Source organism: Sus scrofa, chromosome 2 (genome assembly GCF_000003025.6).
Source record: "Sus scrofa isolate TJ Tabasco breed Duroc chromosome 2, Sscrofa11.1, whole genome shotgun sequence".
NCBI lineage: Eukaryota > Metazoa > Chordata > Mammalia > Artiodactyla > Suidae > Sus > Sus scrofa.
In genome coordinates this window covers 27979523-28000861 of record NC_010444.4, presented here as the reverse complement: position 1 = coordinate 28000861, position 21339 = coordinate 27979523, and the positions used below count along the sequence as shown (strand labels likewise).

Sequence of the window (21339 nt, the reverse complement as noted above, 5' to 3'; positions counted from 1 at the left end):
ATAATCATCTCAATAGATGCAGAAAAAGCATTTGATAAAATTTGACATTCATTCATGATATAAAACTCTTAACAAGGTGTCTATAGAGGGAATGTCTCTCAACAAAATAGAAGCTGTTTATGACAAACTGACAGCCAACATAATACTCAACAGTGAAAAGCTGAAAGCCTTCCCACCAAAATCTGGAACAAAACAAGGATGCCCACTCTCACCACTTCTATTCCACATAGTATTGGAAGTCCTAGTGACAGCAGACTGGGAAAAAGAAATAAAAGTTACCCAAATTCTAAGAGAAGAGGTAAAATTGTCCCTATACGCAGATGACATGATACTATATGTAGAAAACCCTAAAGACTGCACATAAAAACTGTTAGAACTAATAAACAAATTCAGCAAGGTAGCAGGATACAAGAATAACCTACAGAAATCTGTTGCATTTCTTTACACTAACAATGAAATATCAAAAAAGGAAAGTTTAAAAAAAATCCCTCTTAAAATCACATCAAACAACAACAACAACAACAACGAAAAACTTAGGAATAAACCTGACCACGAAGCTGAAGACTTGTACACAGAGAACTGTAAAACATTGATACAGGAAACTGAAGATTATTTAAAGATAATCTATGCTCTTGAATTGGAAGAATTAATATTGTTAAAATGGCCATACTACACAAAGCAGTCTGAAGATTTAATATGATCCCTGTCAGGTTACCCAGGATATTTCTCACAGAAATAGAACACACAATCCAAAAATTTATATGGAACTATAAAAGACCCAGAATTGCCAAAGCAGTTCTGAGGAAAAAGAATAAAACTGGTGGTATAACCCTCCCAGATTTCAGACAATACTACAAAGCTACAGTAATCAAAATAGCATGGTATTTGGCACAAAAACAGACATGTGATCAATGGAATAGAATAGAGAACCCAGATCCAGAGGGTTAGAGCCCAGATGTACATTCAGTTAATCTTCAACAAAGGAGACAAGAATATGCAATGGAAAAAAAAAAGTCTCTTCAGCAAGTGGTACTGGGAAATTTGGAGAGCTGCCTATATATCAAGGAAGTTAGAACACACCCTCACCCCAAACACAAAAATAAACTCAAAATGGCTAAAAAACTTAAATATAAGATATGACACCATAAAACTCCTAGAAGAGAACAGGGAAGCATTCTCTGACATAAGTTGTATTTATATTTTCTTAGGTCATTTTACCAGGGCAATAGATGTAAAAGCAAAATTAAACAAATGGGACCTCATCAAACATAGAAGCTTTAAAATCACAACGAAGGAAACCATAAACACAACAAAAAGAACAACCTATAGACTGGGAGAAAATGTTCGCAAATAATATAACCAAGAAGGTTTTAATTTCCAAAGTCTACAAACAGCTCATACAGTTAAAAACAAACAACCCAATCTAAAAATGGGCAAAAGACCTAAATAGACATTTCTCCGGAGAAGACATTGAAATGGCCAATAGGCACGTAAAAAAAAGGTGCTAAACATCACTAATTATTTGGGAAATGCAATCAAAGCCACAATAAGGTACAACCTCACACCAGTCAGAATGGCCATCATTAAAAAATTTACAAATAGCAAATTCCAGAGGGAGTTTGAATTAAAGAGAACCAACCCTCCTACACTGTTGGTGGGAATATAAATTGATGGAGCCACTATGGAAAACCCGGATATTCCTCAAAAAAAAAACAAACCTAAAAATAGGATTGTCTTATGTTCCAAAAATCCCACTCCTAGGCATATATCCCAAGAAGACAATAATTTGAAAAAATACATGTACTCCTATATTCATAACGGCATTGTTTATTATATAACCAAGACAAGGAAACAACCTAAATGTCCGTTGACAGATGAATGAATTAAAAAAGATGTGATATATATATACACAATGGAATGCTACTCAATCATAAAAACAATGGCATTTGCAGCAATATGGATGCAACTAGAGATTCTCATACTAATTGAACTAAGTCAGAAAGACATACTGTATGATAACACTTATATATGAAATATAAAATATGGCACAAATAAACTTTTTTATGAAATAGAAACAGATTTAGAGACATGGAAAACAAACTTATGGTTACCAACAGCAAAAGGGGGTGGGTAGGGAGAAATTATGAGTTTGAGATTGGTAGATACAAACCACTGTATATTAAATAGATAAATAGGAGTTCCCATCGTGGCTCAGTGGTTAACGAACCCAACTGGCATCCATGAGGACATGAGTTCGATCCCAGGCCTTGCTCAGTGGGTAAGGATCCGGCATTGCCATCAGCTGTGGTGTAGGTCGCAGACGTGGCTCAAATCTGGCGTTGCTGTGGCTGTGGCGTAGGCCGGCAGCTATGGCTCTAATTCAACCCCTAGCTTGGGAACCTCCATATGCCATGAGTGCGGCCCTAAAAAGACAAAAGAGAATAAAATTAAATAGATAAAAACAAGATTTACTATATAGCACAGAGAAATATATTCAAATCCTATAATAAACCATAATGAAAAAGAATATGAAAAAGAATGTATATATGCATAACAATCACTTTGCTGTATACCAGAAACACAGCATTGTAAATCAACTATAATTAATGAAAATCCAAATCATTTGTCACAGTCTGATCTGAGAACATATTTCTTACTGATGGATAATTAAACCAATAACAAGCTACCTGTTGTCACAAGATTTTGCTATGTTATCCTCTGATTCTTATTCCGATAGCAATTCAGACATCACAATTCTTTAAAAAAAAGAAAAAAATTATCTTTAGAGTCTTCTCACTATTGAAGGGAAGTGGCATAAATGTTAATTTGCTTGGGTCAGGATATGTTCTTCTTTGAGTTAGATGAGTGATAGAGAATTTAAAAAAAGGGAGAACTCCAGCACAATGAGGCAGATATTAGAGCAGATGAAAGAAATTGTTACAATTCCAGGGCACCTCCCTTGTAGAGGAAGCAGTTTATTAAATGTATTAAGGAAATCCTGCTTTGCCATAACCTATCCTTTAGTATCACTGTTAGAGACAATGAAGCATGCATCTGCCTGCTGTAGAGTGGCAGTTTTTGTGTGTGTGTGGTTGGTATTTTTAATATTCTTAGATATAACTGTAGGACCTGTTTATGCACCCATCCTGTGCAAAGATTGTGCCCCACGCCCTTGGTTCCCATAACATTTTGTTCTACCGCTATTTAGAAATACTCACTGTTGTGTTCTAGTTATTGGATAAGGTATCTCCGTCCCCTAAGAAATTGTGAGGTTCTTGAGGACTGGAATTATGTATCTAGAGCCTGCCATGGTTCCCAGCATCTAGAAGTACCCAATATATGTTTGTAAACTAGTGAAGGTATTTGTTGCTGACCTCTACAAAAGTGACAGCAAGGAGCACTTGCAGGTGGCTGGAATCTCTGCACAGAATGGTGAACCCCTCACCATCTCTGCACAGAATGGTGAACCCCTCACCACCTCTGCTCCTCCAGTTGGTGTAGAGCCTTGATTCAAGTACCATCCCTCAGACCATCTAAAAGGTCACCTGGGGACTTGCTAGGATTTCATATCTCTTGTCATAGTCCAGACATACAGAATCAGAAACCTTGGGTCAGAGGCCTAAATATCTGTGCTTTAATAAGCTTTCCAGGTGATTCTGATGTTCCGTGATGTTTGAGAGCCAAAAGGAGAAAGTTCAATGGCATCTATGCCCTTGTTCTTGGCAGCTCTGTGACTAACCATGCGAGAATCTTTAATTCCCTCAAAACTCAGCCTTTACAGGGTATGAAGTGAGTTGGAATGATCCCTGAAGATCCTTCTGCTTTAAAATTGTGTGAAATGGAGTTCCCGTTGTGGTGCAGTGGTTAACGAATCCAACTAGGAACCATGAGGTTGCGGGTTCAATCCCTGGCCTTGCTCAGTGGGTTAAGGATCCGGCGTTGCCGTGAGCTGTGGTGTAGGTTGCAGACATGGCTTGGATCCCGTGTTGCTGTGGCCCTGGCGTAGGCTGGTGGCTACGGCTCCGAATAGACCCCTAGCCTGGGAACCTCCATATGCCGTGGGAGCGGCCCAAGAAATGGCAAAAAGACAAAAAAAATAAAATAAAAAATAAAAATAAATAAATAAATGCCATTTCTCTAAAAATAATAATAATAATAAATAAATAAATAAAATTGTGTGAAATATCGAAGGCAGAAAGCAAGCAAGTAAATGTTCTAATGACTAGATTCATGCTATTCAGTCAGCAAATATTTACATACCAGGCAGTGTTCTGAGCATGGAATCAATGCATGACACAAAGTTACTTCTTTTTAATTAAAGTTGCAGCATTTCAAATCACAGACTTACCTGTCTTCCATCTGCAAGATTTTCATACTGCATCTATCTTGCCGTGTAAACTGGAAAAGTGAGAAAATAAGCCAGAGTTCTGACCACGCCTCCCCCAAATTACTCTGACTTTAATTCTTGAGTACTTTTGTGCTTGCTTAAGGGCCTTGAGTGCCATGTTAGAAAAAAAAAAGCATGTGATAAATGTGATTAAAAGAGAGTAACTAGCTATTTTCTGTCCTTTAGTAGTAATTTTTTTTGACATTTAATTTGGCTTTTTTTTTTTTTGTCTTTTTAGGGGTGTACCCACGGCATATGGAGGTTCCCAGGCTAGGAGTCGAATCAAAGCTGTAGTCACTGGCCTATACCACAGCAGCGTCAGATCTGAGCCATGTCTGTGACCTACACCACAGCTCACGACAACACTGGACCCTTAACCTGCTGAGCAAGGCCAGGGATCGAACCAGCGTCCTCATGGATGCTAGTCAGATTCGTTTCCGCTGAGCCATTGATGGGAACTCCTAATTTGACATTTAATGAAAAGAAGAGTGTTTTTCAAAAGGGCCAGAGAACCTTCTCCACCACCCCCCACATTTTTTCCAAAATGTAAAAGAATGTTTTAAATGGAAACTCACTAAAAAAAAATATATATGTAAACAATAAAAAGGTTTATAACATGGAAAATAATAATTCCTAACTACAGTCCCACTTTTTTAAAAAATTTATTTATTTATGTATTTATTTTTGTCTTTTTAGGACTGCATCCGCAGCATATGGAGGTTTCCAGGCTAGGGGTTGAATCAGCTGTAGCCACTGGCCTATGCCACAGCCATAGCAATGCCAGATCCAAGCCACGTCTGTGACCTATACCACAGCTGACGGCAGTGCCGGATCCTTAACCCACTGAATGAGGCCAGGGATCTAAACTGCGTCCTCGTGGATGCTAGTCAGATTCATTTCTGCTGAGCCACTCCCCAGTCCCACTCTTTTAGAGACAAGATAACAGTTTGGTATTTACTATTCTTTGATATCTTTGTGTAGGAAAACTTTTTTGTGTGTATCCACCCAACCAGTGTTTGTAGTGGCAGTATTATTAGGATATGCCATAATTATTTGATCAATCTCTTTTTGATGGACATTTACGTTGTTTCTACCTATTGTTTACAATAATTATAATGAATATCTTATATCTTTGTGTCCACTTATTTATTTTTTTTAATTTTTTTGCTTTTAGGGCATATGGAGGTTCCCAGGCTAGAGGACTAATCAGAACTGTAGCTGCCGGCCTACACCACAGCCACAGCAATGCCAGATCTGAGCTGCATCTTCGACTTACACCACAGCGCATGGCCACGCCAGATCCTTAACCCACTGAGCAAGGCCAGTGATCGAACCTGAAACCGCATGGTTTCTAGTCAGATTCGTTTCTGCTGTGCCACAATGGGAACTCTGCCCACTTATTTCTATATGACAATTTCTAAAAGTGGAACTTTTGGAACACAAGGGTATACATGTTTTTACTTTTGCTATATGTGGCTAGAATGCTGTCCTGAAAATTTAAGAATCTCTTGGCAGTACTTTATTCATTTCTTTTTTTTTTTTTTTCTTCCGTGGCCACACCTGCAGCATATGGAAGTTCTTGGGCCAGGGGTTCAGTCAGAGCGGCAGCTGAGGCTTCCGCCACAGCCACATCAACACCAGATCCAAGCCACATCTTCAACCTACACCATAGCTTGCAGCAGTGCTGGATCCTTAACCCACTGAATGAGGCCAGGTATCAGACCTGCATCCCCAAAGATACAGCACTGGGTCCTTAACCCACTGGACCACAACAGGACCTCCAATTTCTGATCAGCTTTTTGTGATAAAGTTTGTGTCTGTTGTTCTTGGAAGTAGTTCACAGAAGTCAAAACTTAAAATGCAAGAAATTTTTTTTGACCACACCTTCAGCATGCGGAAGTTCTGGAGTCAGGGATCAAACCTACGCCACAGCTGCAACCCAAGACATGGCAGGGACAATGCTGGATCTTTAACTTGCTGAGCCACCAGGGAACTCCACAAGGAATTCTTTAAATGCATATATATAAGAAAGTCTGCGGAGTTCCCACTGTGGTCCAGTGGGTTAGTGATCCGACTTGTCTCGGTGGAGGCATTGGTTTGATCCCCAGCCCATCACAGTGGGTTAAGGATCCGGCATTGCTGCAGCTGTGGTGTCGGTCACAGCTCCGGCTTGAATTCAGTCCCTGGCCCCGGGCAACTTCCGTATGCCACAGGGGTGGCTGAAAAAGAAGAAGATAAAAACTTTGCTGTGTTAACCTCACTGTTGTATTTAGATTTATTCATCATGTTAAATGTAGGCAATTCAGTTTCAGTTTTAATGTCATGAACATCTTAGTATGTCTATTGGTATTTTGCATTGGGATTTCAGGGTAAATTAATCACTGGAGAGTATGTACATTTTTACCAGTTTCTTAATTTTCTTTTAACTTTTGGCTTGTTTTTTCTTTTTATTACTCTTTTTGGTTTCTTAATTTTCAAATGACCTTATCTGACTATATATATATATATATATATATATAAAGATATCTATATAATATAGATATATATAGGTTTCTGTTTATGTAAAAATCATAGATATAAATTGCCTTATAATTTTGTTTTTGCCTCATGAAAGCTAGCTGTTTTGAAAAGTAATTTTCAAACTTTATATGCAGAACTAACTTATCAGGCTTTTCAGTTTTAAAGAGATTTTGGGAGTTCCCATCGTGGCTCAGGGGTTAACGAATCTGACTAGGAACCATGAGGTTGCAGGTTCGATCCCTGGCCTTGCTCAGGGGGTTAAGGATCTGGCGTTGTCATGAGCTGTGGTGTGGGTTGCAGATGCGGCTTGGATCCCGCGTTGCTGTGGCTCTGGGTAGGCCGGCAGCTGTAGCTCCGATTAGACCCCTAGCCTGGGAACCTCCATATGCCACGGGAGCAGCCCTAGAAGGGGCAAAAAGACAAAAATAAAAATAAAATAAAGAGATTTTGATGGGTTGAAGGTTATATATAGGTTTTAGAAGTTTATATTATGAAAACAAATAAAAGTGTTAATACTATAACTTCATAAAGGTATTTTCTTTTCATAGGTATGCATTCCTCAGCAGCAACTGAGCTGTTCGTTACTGGACCTTTGCCGACCACTGGAACACTTCCCCCCTCTGCCCTCTCTGCTTATCAGCATCCCACCACCTTCAGCAATAGAAACTTTGCTACCACCTCACCTTTGGTGCTTCAGGATTCAACTTTTAACACTACATCAAATGGAATTTTAAATCCTCATGACCCTTTGCTGCAAATCAAGACTTCCCAGGGAACTGTTCCAACCGCTTTGGCATTTGAGCGCCTGGGCAGTTCTGCGATAAGTAACTGCATACCACCTCAGTCTTCAACGTACCGCTCAGCTCAAGAGTCCGCACCCCATCTTTTACAACCTCAGTTTAGTTTGTTGCCTTCAGCACTTGGGGGAGCCCAGCAAACTCCTCAAGCCTACGGTTCAACTCTCTTTACTAATTCTACTGCTTCCATTGAAAGAGCTCTTCTTCGAGAATGTAGTGTTATTAAACACCATCAGCGGCCTTCAGGTACCCAGTCTATTCAGGCACAACTGACTGGTTCACAGCATTCCTTACACAGTTATCTATCAAATGCAAGTGTGGTCAATTTTCAGGAAACCAGCAGGCAGTCATCTTTATCCTGTAGCCCAGTTGGAGATTCTACTCAGGTGAGCAATGGAGGATTGCAGCAGAAGACCTCCCAGGTCTCAGTGGAACTTGCTCAGTCCTATTCTTCGGCGATTCCATCATCAGGGTATCCTCCTTCTACTACAAAAGTAAAAAGCTGTTCTACGAAACAACCACTAACATCAACCAAGACCCCCAAACCTCAAAGTATAATTCCTCCTGTGCAAACACTAAGCTATTCCAAGCCTTTACATAACCAGAGCTCTGTAATATCAGGCCAAGCACAAATTTATTCTACAGCGCAGCTACCGAGCCTTTTATCAGTTAGTCAGTCGCAAAATTATGGTTTAGCGCAGCCACATACCGTGCCATCTATTGTTCATTCACAGGTTTATAGGTCCAGCAAAGTTGAGAAATTGCCACCCTTGTATAAAACATTGACTTTTTCTGGGTCATCTCAGACTATAACTTCTGAAAATCCGACACTTAGTTATTCTAATCAGCAAGAGGTATTATCTTCAGTTACAAATGAGAATTACCCTGCTCAAACAAGAGATCTGTCTTCAGTTAGCCAGGCTCAGAGTTACTCATCTGGTCACTCTCAGGGTTTATCACCAGTTAGCCAGTCACAGGTTAGTTATTCATCTCAGTCGCAAGTTTTATCAGTTGTGAGTCCTTCAGAAAGCTATGCTTCGGGGCAGTCCCTAACATTAACAGCGCCTTCTCTTTCATATTCTTCTGCCTCTCAGGCTCAAAATATGCCAGATTCTAGCCCAACTCAGAATTATATTTCTATGCATTCTTCCCAAAATGCTCAGACTCAAGGGTCATCATCTCCCCAGTCCCAAAAGTTTTTGCCTGCTGTCCAGTCATCACCTTTTGCATCCTCTATTCATTGTCAGACATTACAAAATAACATACCTTCCCCTGATCCAAAATCTTATGCTGAAAGAAAACTGGACTCAAATGTGTATGGATCTTCAAAGCAAGAGGGAGATTTTCCAATGCAAGAGTTACAGGTATTACAACCACAAGTCTCTCTTGAGTCATCAACCCAAAGGCTCTCTGATGGGGAAATTAATGTGCAAGAGTCAGCTTATAAGGTGTCAAAGGCAGATGACAGATATTCTCAGAGCATAATCAGAAGTAACTCCCATCTTGAAGACCAGGTTGTTGGGATTGCTCTACAAGGATCAAAAAAAGAAGAAAGCCTAGTTGGTTCAGTGACACAAGTTAACCAACAAATCGGCCAAGTCAGTAATGCAGCAACCCTTGATATTAAGAAGACAACTAATTTAATGCAAACTCCACAAATAAGGTTGAATACTAAAGACCTAAACCAGCAGCATTCTCTTATCCAGAAGGTACATGAAGCCAAGGCCCAGGAGCAGCATGATCAAATAATTAATACATCATCTCAGATTCAAATTCCAAATCATGCCTTAGGGCATGGCCATCAAGCATCTCTTCCTAATACACAGGTCCTTTTAGACTCTGCCTGTGATTTACAAATTCTTCAGCAGTCAATACTGCAGGCAGGTTTAGGACAAGTAAAGGCAACTTTACAAGTGCAGCGTGTTCAAAGTCCTCAACAAATAGTACATCCTTTCCTTCAAATGGATGGTCATGTTATTCAGAGCAATGGGGATCCTTCTCAGCAGCAAATCCATCCTCAAAATTCTGAAATTATGAAAATGGACCTCTCTGAGTCTACAAAACCATTACAACAACATCTGGCAACAAAGGGCCATTTTAGTGAAACAAATCAACATGATTCAAAGAATCATTTTGTGTCTCTTGGATCAATATGTTTCCCAGAGGCAATGCTTCTCAGTGATGAAAGAAATATTTTATCAAATGTAGATGATATCTTAGCAGCTACAGCAGCAGCTTGTGGAGTTACACCTTCTGATTTTACCAAGTCAACTTCAAATGAAACCATTCCTGCTGTTGAAGATGGTGATTCTAAATCTCATTTTCAGCAGTCATTAGATGTTGGGCATGTGACTTCAGATTTTAACTCCATAGCAGCTACAGTAGGAAAGCCACCAAATATAAATGATATTTCCCTAAATGGAAATCAAGTTACTGTAAACCTTTCACCAGTACCTACTCTTCAGTCAAAAATGACTCTTGATCAACAGCACATTGAAACACCTGGTCAAAGTAAACCTTCTAAACTAACTTCGCCAGTGATTGGACCAGGTCATGAAGCCCAGGAGCAAAGTTCTGGCCCTTTCAAGAAGCAGTCTGCTACCAGTCATGAGTCTGAAGAAGACAGTGAAGTTCCTGTTGATAGTACTTTAAATAACAGAAATCAAGAGTTTGTTTCTAGTAGTAGAAGTATAAGTGGAGAGAGTGCTACTTCAGAGAGTGAATTTACTTTAGGGGGTGAAGACAGTGGTGTGTCAGTGACCCCAACTAGGAGTACACTTGCACTGTTGGCCATGGCCCAACCTGGGGAGCCAGTCAGTGTCAAGGTTGAAGAGGAAAACCAAGACTTAATACATTTTAACCTTCAGAAGAAAAAAACTAAAGGAAAAGGGCAAACTAAAGAGGAAGACAACAGCAATCAGAAACCACTGAAAAGACCTGCCCAAGGCAAACGCCAGAATCCAAGGGGAACAGATATATATTTGCCGTATACTCCCCCTTCCTCGGAAAGCTGCCATGATGGTTATCAGCATCAAGAAAAAATGAGACAGAAGATCAAAGAAGTAGAGGAAAAGCAGCCAGAAGTCAAAACAGGATTTATTGCCTCTTTCTTAGATTTTCTGAAATCTGGGCCCAAGCAGCAATTTTCCACTCTTGCTGTACGAATGCCTAACAGGACTAGACGACCAGGAACCCAGATTGTTCGTACGTTTTGTCCCCCACCACTTCCAAAGACTGCATCTGTAACACCCGCACCTTTAGTATCTGAAACCGGGGGTCACAGTCCATCAGAAAAAGTTGATAATGAACTTAAAAACCCAGAACATTTATCTTCACTTTCTTCTGATGAAGAGGATCCTGGAGTATGCAGTCAAGATGTTTATAAAAGCTCCTCTACTACTTTAACTACTTTGGGTGCTACTTCTGATAGAAAGAAGAAAGCAGGTAAAATTTTAAAATTTAGATTCATAGTTAGAGCTTTCCGCTTTTTTTTTTTTTTTTTTTTTTTCCCCTGGCTCCAGACCAAGTTTTAAGCTTTCTTAGCTTGAAGCAGGTCTGCAGATTTTCATGACAAAGTACATAGGTAGCTATCTTGAGACTTTTTTTTTTTTTTTTGTCTTTTGTTGTTGTTGTTGTTGTTGCTATTTCTTGTGAGACATTTTTTAAAGGCTCCTTACCTGTAGGAAAGTTCTGGATTTGAGGTTGAGTAGTTCTGTTGGGGAGGGGGTGGCTTTTTGCCACATGAAACATAATTTGCATAGTATGCTATCCAGATTTTTCTAATCTGGGATATCTTAAGATGGTTTATAGATACGAAGTATTGTTTTGAGGGCCCTGTTATTGTATAACCTGGCATATTTTCTTGCTACAGCAATTTTGCCTAAACATTTTTACTCTTAAATACAGGCTATTTTGTGTGTGTATGCAAGTTAATATAATTAAGTTAAAACTTTAAAATTTTTGTGCTGGCTCCAAAATATATGCCTAAATCTTTGGATGTGTGTTTGATTTTACTCTGTAGTTAAGGGAACATTTAGAGGAACTGTTTTGAGAAGCACTGCTTTATGTAAGTAATTGACAAGTAGTATAAAAGTTTCTATTTTAGGAGCTCCCATTGTGCCTCAGCAGGTTAAGAACTCGGCCTAGTATCCATGAGGATGCAGGTTCAATCCCTGGCCTCATTTGGTGGGTTAAGGATCCGGTGTTGCCACAAGCTGCAGTGTAGGTTGCAGATGTGGCTTGGATCTGGTGTTTCTGTGGCTGCAGCATAGGCCTCAGCTGTAGCTCTGATTCTACCCCTAGCCTGGGAATTTCCATATGCTTCAGGTGCAGCCCTAAAAAGAAAAAAAAAAAAAGTTACCATTTTAAAGAATATTCTAAGAAAAAATATTTATAAAAATGCCAGGAACTAGTAACGGTGTTGTGAGATGTGCATTATATCTCTAATATACAGATGATATAACAGAGTAAATGAGCTAGTGACAACTGAAATCCAAATTCAGGTTGGTCTGTTTCTAGGACTTGTAGGAGCCTAGCTCTTTTGTATGAATAGAGTGGTGCTCTATGAGTTAAACCTTATTTTGTGATACACTTTTCTGCTTCTCTGTGGACTTGAGACTACCTTTTTTACTACTAAAGTGATATGAAACAGCTGGTATCGCATATAATCTATTAGCATAAATGTCTGCTAAAACGTTTCTAAAGAACTCTCATTTTGTTCTATAGAGATACTAGCATAATGGAAAACCATCTTAAGAGTCAGAGATATTATGGATGTGGCTAATCCTAGGAAAGTTTTACACTCTTCTCCCTCAATTCAGAGTGCTTTGCAATTACTGTTATATTCCCTCTTGCATACCTAGAACAAACCTTTTATAATCTATTCTAAAACGTGAATCTAAAACTAGTTTCTTCCAGACAGCTGTTACTATCCCATTTTTAGTTCAAAGCATCACCATCAACCCAAGCTTTATGAATAGGTCGTTGAAGTTCTCTACCGTTCCTATTGCCTCCTCATCTGTGAGAGCTCATGCCATCTTGCCTGGCCTGTTGCAACAGATTTCTAATTAGAATCCTTCCCTCCAGTCTCAGGCACCAGTCCATCCTCCGCTAGTCATCACATGTATCTTTATAAAAAAAGAAAACCAATTGTTAAATACTTTTTGGTGCTTCATGGGAAAAAATTAAAATAATGTGTACAAGTTTTCCTTCCCACATTTCATTTTCTTGCTCCATTCTTTCAACTTCCCCTCTTCTATGACACCTCAATTTCTTTTTTTTTTTTTTTTTTTTTTTTTTTTTGTCTTTTTGCTGTTTCTTTGGGCCTCTCCCACAGCATATGGAGGTTCCCAGGCTAGGGGTCGAATCGGAGCTGTAGCCACCGGGCCTACGCCAGAGCCACAGCAGTTCGGGATCCGAGCCGTGTCTGCAACCTACACTACAGCTCACAGCAAAGCCAGATCCTTAACCCACTGAGCAAGGGCAGAGACCGAACCCACAACCTCATGATTCCTAGTCGGATTCGTTAACCACTGCACCACTACGGGAACTCCCACCTCAATTTCTCATTGTTCCTTGGGCCTGTGAGCCCCTTCCACAATTGTGCTCCTTTGTATAGGTTTTTCTCTACCTAGGCCTTCCACAATTTTTAGCCCCGAAGGCACTTAAATGTCTTTGAAGTCCATCTTCAAAGTCACTTTGTGGAATTTACTTCTGGCCAAGAAGTAGTGTTCACATTCTCTAAATTCCCATTTTTAGGTTTTTTGGTTTTTGGGTTTTTTGGATTTTTTTTTTTTTTTTTTTTTTTTTTTTTTTTTTTTTGGTCTTTTTAGGGCCACACCCGCAGGATATGGAGGTTCCCAGGCTAGGGGTCAAATCAGAGCTGTAGCCGCTGGCCTACTTCACAGCCACAGCAACGCCAGAGCCAAGCTGTGTGTGTGACTTACACCACAGCTCACGGCAGCACTGGATCCTTAACCCACTGAGCAAGCCCAGGAATTGAACCTGTGTCCTCATGGTTACTAGTCAGATTTGTTTCTGCTGAACCACGATGGGAACTCCTCCACAGTTCTTAAATATCTCTGAAGGGCAATAATTTTAAACTCCAACAAAGCCTAATTTATCCATTTTTCCTTTTATGAGGTGTGCTTTTGTATCCTAAGAAATCTTTGCCTAGCCCATGGTCACAAAAATTTTCTCCTGTTTTAGGAATTTTAAAGTTTTCCATTTTACATTTAGGTCTAGGATTCCATTTGATTGTGTATGTGTGTACATAAGATGAGGTGTGGGTTGAAGTTAATTTTTTGCACATAGAAGTCCAACTTTTCCAGCACATTTGTTGAAAAGACAATCCTTTCTCCACTGACTGCTTTTGTACCTTTGTTGAAAATCTATAGACCATATTTGTATGAATCTATTTTGGACTCGTAGTTCTGTCACATTGATCTGTGTGTTTATGCGTTCGCCAGTACCACACTGTCTTGATTGCTGTAGCTTTATAGTAAGTCTTGAAATCTGAAAATTTGAAATTTGGAAATTTGAGTCTTCCAAATTTGTTCTTAATCAAGATTCTTTAGCCTATTCTAGTTCTTTTCCTTTTCCATTTAAATTTTCAAATCAGTTATTGGTAGCTACAAGAAAATACTGCTGGGATTTTGATTTCCTTGAATCTGTAGCAATTTGAGGAAAACCAAGCTGTTAACAATATACTGAGCCTTAATTCATTAACACATTTGATTTTTCTCACTCGTCGTTTGTAATTTTTGGTACATGGATCCTTTAATGCTTTGTTAGGTTTTTTCCTTAGTTTTTCGTGGTACTATTTACTGTAAATTTCACTTTCAAAAATTTTCAAATTATGGTTATTCATTGGTAGATTATGCATTTAATTTTTATGTGTTAATCTTAAATCATATGTACATGTTGTGCATATGGACAACTTATTCTAAGTTTTTTGGTTTTTGATTTTTGTTGTTGCTTTTTAGAGCCACACCCACAGCATATGGAGGTTCCCAGGCTAGGGGTCAAATCCGAGCTACGGCTGCTGGCCTACACCACAGCCATAGCAAAATGGAATCCAAGCTGAGTCTGTGACCTACACCACAGCTCATGGCAATGCCAGATCCTTAACCCACTGAGCGAGGCCAGGGCTCGAACCGCGTCCTCATGGATGCAGTCAGATTCGTTTCCACTGAGCCATGGCGGGAACTCCTAAGGTTTTGTTTTGTTTTGTGTTTTGTTTTTGATTCCATAGGATTTTCTACATAGAAAATGTCACCTGCAAATAAAGACAGTTTTATTTCTTTTCTTCCAGTTGAATGCCTTTTTCATTGCTGTCTTAATACACAGGCTGGGACTTCCTATACAGTGTTCAATAAGAATACTGAGTATGGGCATCCTAAACATATTCTTGATCTTTGGGAGAAAGAAATCAATCTTTCACCATAAAGTATGATGTTAACTGTAGGTTTTTGTAGATGCTTCTTATCATATTAAAGAAGTTCCTTACATTTTATAGTTTGCCGACAATTTCTTAATAAGTGAAGTTTGAATTTTGTCAAATGCTTTTTCTTCATCTGTTTAAATGATCATGTAGTTTTCTTTTATAATCTGTTAGTATGATGAATTACATGATTAATTTTTAAATATATCTGTGGCCTTGCATTCTTGGGATAAACTCCACTGGTAGAGATATATTATCTTTTTTTATACATTGATGAATTCCATTTTTTGATTTTTTTGCATTCATGTTCACAATGGATATTGGTCTATAGTTTCCTTTTTGTAATGCCTTTATCCAGTTCTGGTATCTGGTTATGTCTGACCTCATAAATAAGTTGGGGAGTATTCCCTTCTTCTTTGTTTTATGCAAGAGAGTAGGTAGTATTATCTCTTACACAGTGTTATTATCTCTTTCACAATGTGTGGTCAAATATGTCAGAGAAGTCATCTGGACCTGGAGTTTTCTTTGTCAGACAGTTTTTTTGTTTGTCTGTTTGTTTGTTTGGCTATGCCTGTGGTATGAGGAGTTTCCTGGGCCAGGGATCAAACCCACATGCAGTTGCTACCTATGCCACGGCTGTGGCAATGCCAGATCCTTAACCTGCTGTGCCACAAGGGAACATCCAGACAATTTTTAACTGCAATTTAAATTTTTTGATATAGAACTATTCAACTTTTCTTTTCCTTCTTGACTGTGTTTTGGTAGTTTGTATCTTTGAAGGAATTGGTTCATTACATTAATTTGTCAAATGTATGTGCATAGAGGTGTAGTGTTCCCTCATTCATTGTATTTTTAACTTCTGTAGGTACTATAGTGATTCCCACTCTTACAGTCTTGATGTTGGTAATTTGTGTCTTCTCTCTTTTTGTCTTGGTCAGTCATTGGTCTTGGATAAAAGTTTATTAATTTTATTGATCTCTTCAAAAAACTACCTTTTAGTTTCAGTGATTTTTCTTCTTTGTTGACAATTTCATTGATTTCCACTGTTCTTTTTTGTATTTGTTTGTTTTTTACAGCTGCACCTGCAGCATGAGGAAGTTCCCAGGCTAGGGGTCGAATCAGAGCTGCAGCTGCAGGCCTGTTTCATAGCCACAGCAACACCAGATACAAACCACATCTGCAACCTACACCTCAGCTGTGGCAATGTCAGAACCTTGACCCACTCACTGATCAAAGCCAGGGATTGAACCTGCATCCTCCCAAAGACTATGTTGGGTTCTTAACCTGCTGGGCTACAGTGGGAACTCTGATTTTCTCTATGCATATTAATTCCTTTTTTCCTTGATCTTGGGTTTGTTTGACCGTTTGTTTGTCTTTTTAGGGCCGAACCCACAGAATATGGAGGTTCCCAGGCTAGGGGTCAAATCAGAGCTGTAGCTACCAGCCACAACCACAACAATGCTAGATCCAAGCCACCTCTGCACCCTACAACACAGCTGATAGCAATGCTGGATCCTTAACCCAGTGAGCAAAGCCAGGGATTGAACCTGCGTCCTCATGGATACTAGTCAGATTCGTTTCTGCTGAGCCATGACAGGAACTCTGATCTTGGTTTATTTTGCTCTGTTTTATGTAGTTTCATATGGTAAAAGTCTAAATTGTAGATTTGAGACCTCTCATCTAAGCATTTAATGTTACAAACCTCTCTAACCCCTGCTTTAGCTATATTCTACAAATTTTATTTTTATTATTTGTTATTTTTATTTTCTTTCATTCATTTCAAAAGTTTTTTAGAAAAAATATCCTTCTGTTTTGACATTCTTAAGATTTTTTAAAAATAATGAGCATTGAATTTTGTCAGATGTTCTTTTGAGCTGATTCTGATATGTATGCTTGTTTTTTCCCACATTCGTCTATTAGTTGATTTCCTAATGTTGAATGTCTTTAAAATTTTCCACCATGAACCCCACTTGGTCATGATGAATTGTTTTAATCCATTGCAAGATTTAAGTTGACAGTATTTTATTTGGAATTTTTATACCTAGATTTCATTTCAAATGGGTGAGATTTTTTGTTTTTTGGGGGTTTTTTTGGTCTTAATCTTGTTCACTTTTGTAGCCAGGAATATGTTCATGTGATAAATTGAATTAGGAAAATTTTTATATTTGTGTAAATTTGAAAAGGTTTACTACTTACTTTTGGGATTTGGTAGAACTTTCTAAGAATATATCTGAGACTTCCAGTTTTTTCCTGAGGCAATTTGATCTATCTGGGTCCATTTAAGAAAGTATATTTTCTGGGGAGTTTCCCGTCGTGACGCAGTGGTTAACGAATCCGACTAGCAACCATGAGGTTGCGGGTTCGGTCCCTGCCCTTGCTCAGTGGGTTAACAATCCGGCGTTGCAGTGAGCTGTGGTGTAGGTTGCAGACGCGGCTCGGATCCAGCGTTGCTGTGGCTCTGGCGTAGGCCGGTGGCTACAGCTCCGATTCAACCCCTAGCCTGGGAACCTCTATATGCTGCGGAAGCGGCCCAAGAAATAGCAAAAAGAAAAAAAAAAAAAGGATATTTTCTAGTAAAATCATCTCTTTCATTTAGATTTAAAATTTTGTTGTTATAAAGTTGTATATAGTATTCCCTCATAAGTTTTTACTCTCCTCTGTTTCTGTAGTTGTGTTCTGTTTCTTGCTCCAAATGATTATTTGAATCTTTTTTCTTATCAATCTGTGAAAGGTTTACCTATTTTCTTTTTAAAGAATCAGTGTACTTGTCTTTTTTTGCTCCTCTATCATTTTTCACTCACTTTTTTTGCAGGGGGTCGTGGGGTACTCTTGGCATGTGGAAGTTCTGGGACCAGGGATTGTACCTGAGCCACAGCAGTGACAATGCTGGCTCCTTAACCGACTGGAGCCAACAGAGAACTCCCACTTACTTTTTCTTAATTTCTAGTTTTACCATTTCTTTTTCCCTATCTTCCCTGGGTTTAATATTCTCTCTCTGGCTAGTTTATTTTTGTATTTGTTTACTTTCTAATGATTGGCATTAAAGTTTCCTTCTTTACACCACGCCGTGGCTCTGTTCCTCTGGTTTCAATTTATAATGCTCTCATTGTCCTTTCTAAACAGGTTGTGACTTCAGTTTTTATTTCCTTTTTAACCCTAGAATTATAAGAATGATGGGGTTTGCCTGTTTCCTAGTAGGTTTTGGTTTTGGTGGTGTTTTGGTATTCCTTTATTACTAATTTACGGCCCTCTTGTATTGTGGTCAAGGCAATATGGCTTAAGTAATGTCTACATTTTGAAATTTATGGATGCTGTGGCTGTGGCATAGGCTTACAGCTGTAGCTTCGATTGGACCCCTAGCCTGGGAACCTCCATATGCTGAGAGTGCGGCCCTAAAAAAAAAATGAAATTTATGGAAATTTTGTTAGTAGTTTGATAAACAGTCAATTTTTATAAATATCCCATGAATACCAAGTGCAAATAGATTTTATTGGTAATATTGTTCAAGTCCTTTATATCTTCTTGTTTGTTTAATGTAATTAGTGACATCAGGTTTTTTAAGAAAATACATGTGTATGTGTTAGAAGTAAATGATAGGTCTAGAATTTTCTTTAAACTACCCCCAAAAATATAAAAGGGTGGCAGAAAAGGTAAAAGAAGTATACCAAAATGTTTGTGGTGGAGTTCCCATGGTGGCGCAGTGGTTAACGAATCCGACTAGGAACCACGAGGTTGCGGGTTCAGTCCCTGCCCTTGCTCAGTGGGTTAACGATCCGGCGTTGCCGTGAGCTGTGGTGTAGGTTGCAGACACGGCTCGGATCCCGCGTTGCTGTGGCTCTGGCGTAGGCTGGTGGCTACAGCTCCGATTCGATCCCTAGCCTGGGAATCTCCATATGCCGCGGGAGCGGCCCAAAGAAATAGCAAAAAAAGACAAAAAAAAAAAAAAAATGTTTGTGGTTATTACACCTGAGTTGTGTTTTATGAAGGTTTGTATTCTTTACTTTTGTGTGTTTCAAATTTTTAATAAAAATATATTTTTAAATACTTTCAATCCTTATTTGTTTTTAGATTGCTCGATCTGTTGATTCCTGAAAAAGGTGTGATAAAGTATGCAGCTGTGTTTTGCTTTTCTAATACAGTTTACTTGATTTTTTATTTTTATTTTTATTTTTTTGGTCTTTTTTGTCATTTTATGGCCCCATCCACGGCATGTGGAGGTTCCCAGGCTAGGGGTCAAATCAGAGCTGTAGCTGCTGGCCTACACCACTGCCACAGCAATGCCTGATCTTTAACCCACTGAGCAGGGCCAGGGATCGAACCCATGTCCTCATGGATACTAGTCGGGTTTGTTAACCACTGAGCCATGACGGGAACTCCTGCTTGATATTTTGAACCAAGTAATTGGGTATATCATTTTACTACAGTTAAATTTCCTTTTATCATGATATCTTTTTTCACATTTCCCATTTTCGTTTTTAATATTGCCATTCTGATCTTATCGTAAGCAATTTTAGTATGTTTTCCTTATCTCTCTTTCTTTCAGAACATTTTTTTCTGTGAAATATATCTAAGCAAACACTGACTATTTAAAACACTATTTCTTGGAGTTCCCGTTGTGGCACAGTGGAAACTAATCCAACTAGGAACCATGAAGTTGAGGGTTTGATCCCTGGCTTTGCTCAGTGGGTTAAGGATCTGGCATTGACATGAGCTGTAGGTCGAAGATGTACAGCTAATGACCTGATAATTATTCATCTGTATTTCCTTAGCAGGCCTCTCCCTTTGATTGGGATGAATCATGCAAGTGTATAATAGTTTAATTTGGGGTACAGAACAGGTGTGCTGGCTCGGGACAGCTGCTAGACCACCCAGCCTATCCTCTCTGTAATTAGAATAAGGGAGAGCTTTACTCTAGTTGCCAAGCACTATAATTCACTTATTTCCCTTGCCAATCTGCTTTTCCATTTTCTTCTGTTTCATAGGTCTGGATTTGTCTCAAGCTCTGATTTGATTTCCTCTCAACCCCTCCTGTAGGCAAGTAGAGTTCCGTTTCTTCAGGGAACAATATTTTGACCTATCATCAAACCACTCTTGCTGCCTACAGCTCAGCATGAGCAAGGGGATCACTGGCCTTCCTTTTTTATTTATTAATATATATTTTTTTATGTTTGTTCATTAGCTCTACTCAAAATTACCACTGCAGTGCCTCATGCTCTTTGTATTTGTTTCTCAACCTGGAATTTCTCTCTTAGCTCTAGCCTTCCAAGCCCCTTTTTAACAGCTTTGTTAAATTATAATTCACATACCGTAACATTCACCTATTTAAAGTACACAATTTAGTGACTTTGAAGAGTTGTGTAACCATGGCCACAATCTAATTTTAGAATTTTTTCTTCCTTCCTTCTTTTCTTTCCTTTTTTTTAGAATATTTTCATCATCCAAAAAGAAACTGGCAATAAGTCATTCCCCACACCTACACTCACACTCAGCCATAGGCAACCACTGATCTATTTTCTCTATAGATTTGCCGTTTTGGGGCTATCTCATGTAAAAAGAATAGTATAATATTTGACCTTTTGTGACTAGCTTCTTTGATTTAGCATAATGTTTTCAGTGTTTATCCATGTTGTAGCATGTATCAGTGTTTCATTCCTTTTTATTACCAAATAATGTGGATATACCTTACTTTGTGTATCCATTTATCGGTTGATGGACATTTGACTTTTTTTTCCCCTTAGTGGCTATTATGAATAATGCTGCTGTCAACATTCGTATACATGTATTTGTGTGAAAATTTTTTAAAAATTTATTTCTCTGTAAAGTGGAATTCAGGACTAGAATTCTTTGGTTATGTGATAACTCCATGCTTAATAATTTGAGGAACTGCCAAACTGTTTTCCAGATTAATTGCCCCATTTTACATTCTTTCTAGTTTCATACATGCCTGCTAGCATGTTATTGTCAGTATGTTTTTATAGCCGTTCTAGTAGGTATGAGATTGCAGTTGTCTACTGAAGTTGCCTTGATTTAATGACTCATAATGTTCAACAGCCTGTCATGTGCTTATTGACAAATTTTATTTCTTCTTTGGACAAATAGGTTCCTCACTCACTTTCATAAAATTTATTTTAATGAAATATAGTTGATTAACAATTTTGTCGTAGTTTCTGCTGTACAGCAAAGTGATTCAGTTA

The 21339-nt window shown here is 38.7% G+C and overlaps 1 protein-coding gene across 6 annotated transcripts in view; it reads left to right on the top strand.

Moving 5' to 3' along the window:
• QSER1 (glutamine and serine rich 1) overlaps positions 1-21339 on the top strand; it is an 88114-nt gene that overhangs the window by 42626 nt on the left and 24149 nt on the right. For all 6 annotated transcript variants that reach the window (XM_021083210.1, XM_021083212.1, XM_013994460.2 and 3 more), the window contains one exon: positions 7456-11148. In XM_021083210.1, the coding sequence (XP_020938869.1) occupies positions 7458-11148 (3691 nt within the window). In that variant the 5' untranslated portion in view covers positions 7456-7457. The remainder of the gene's footprint in view (positions 1-7455; positions 11149-21339) is intronic.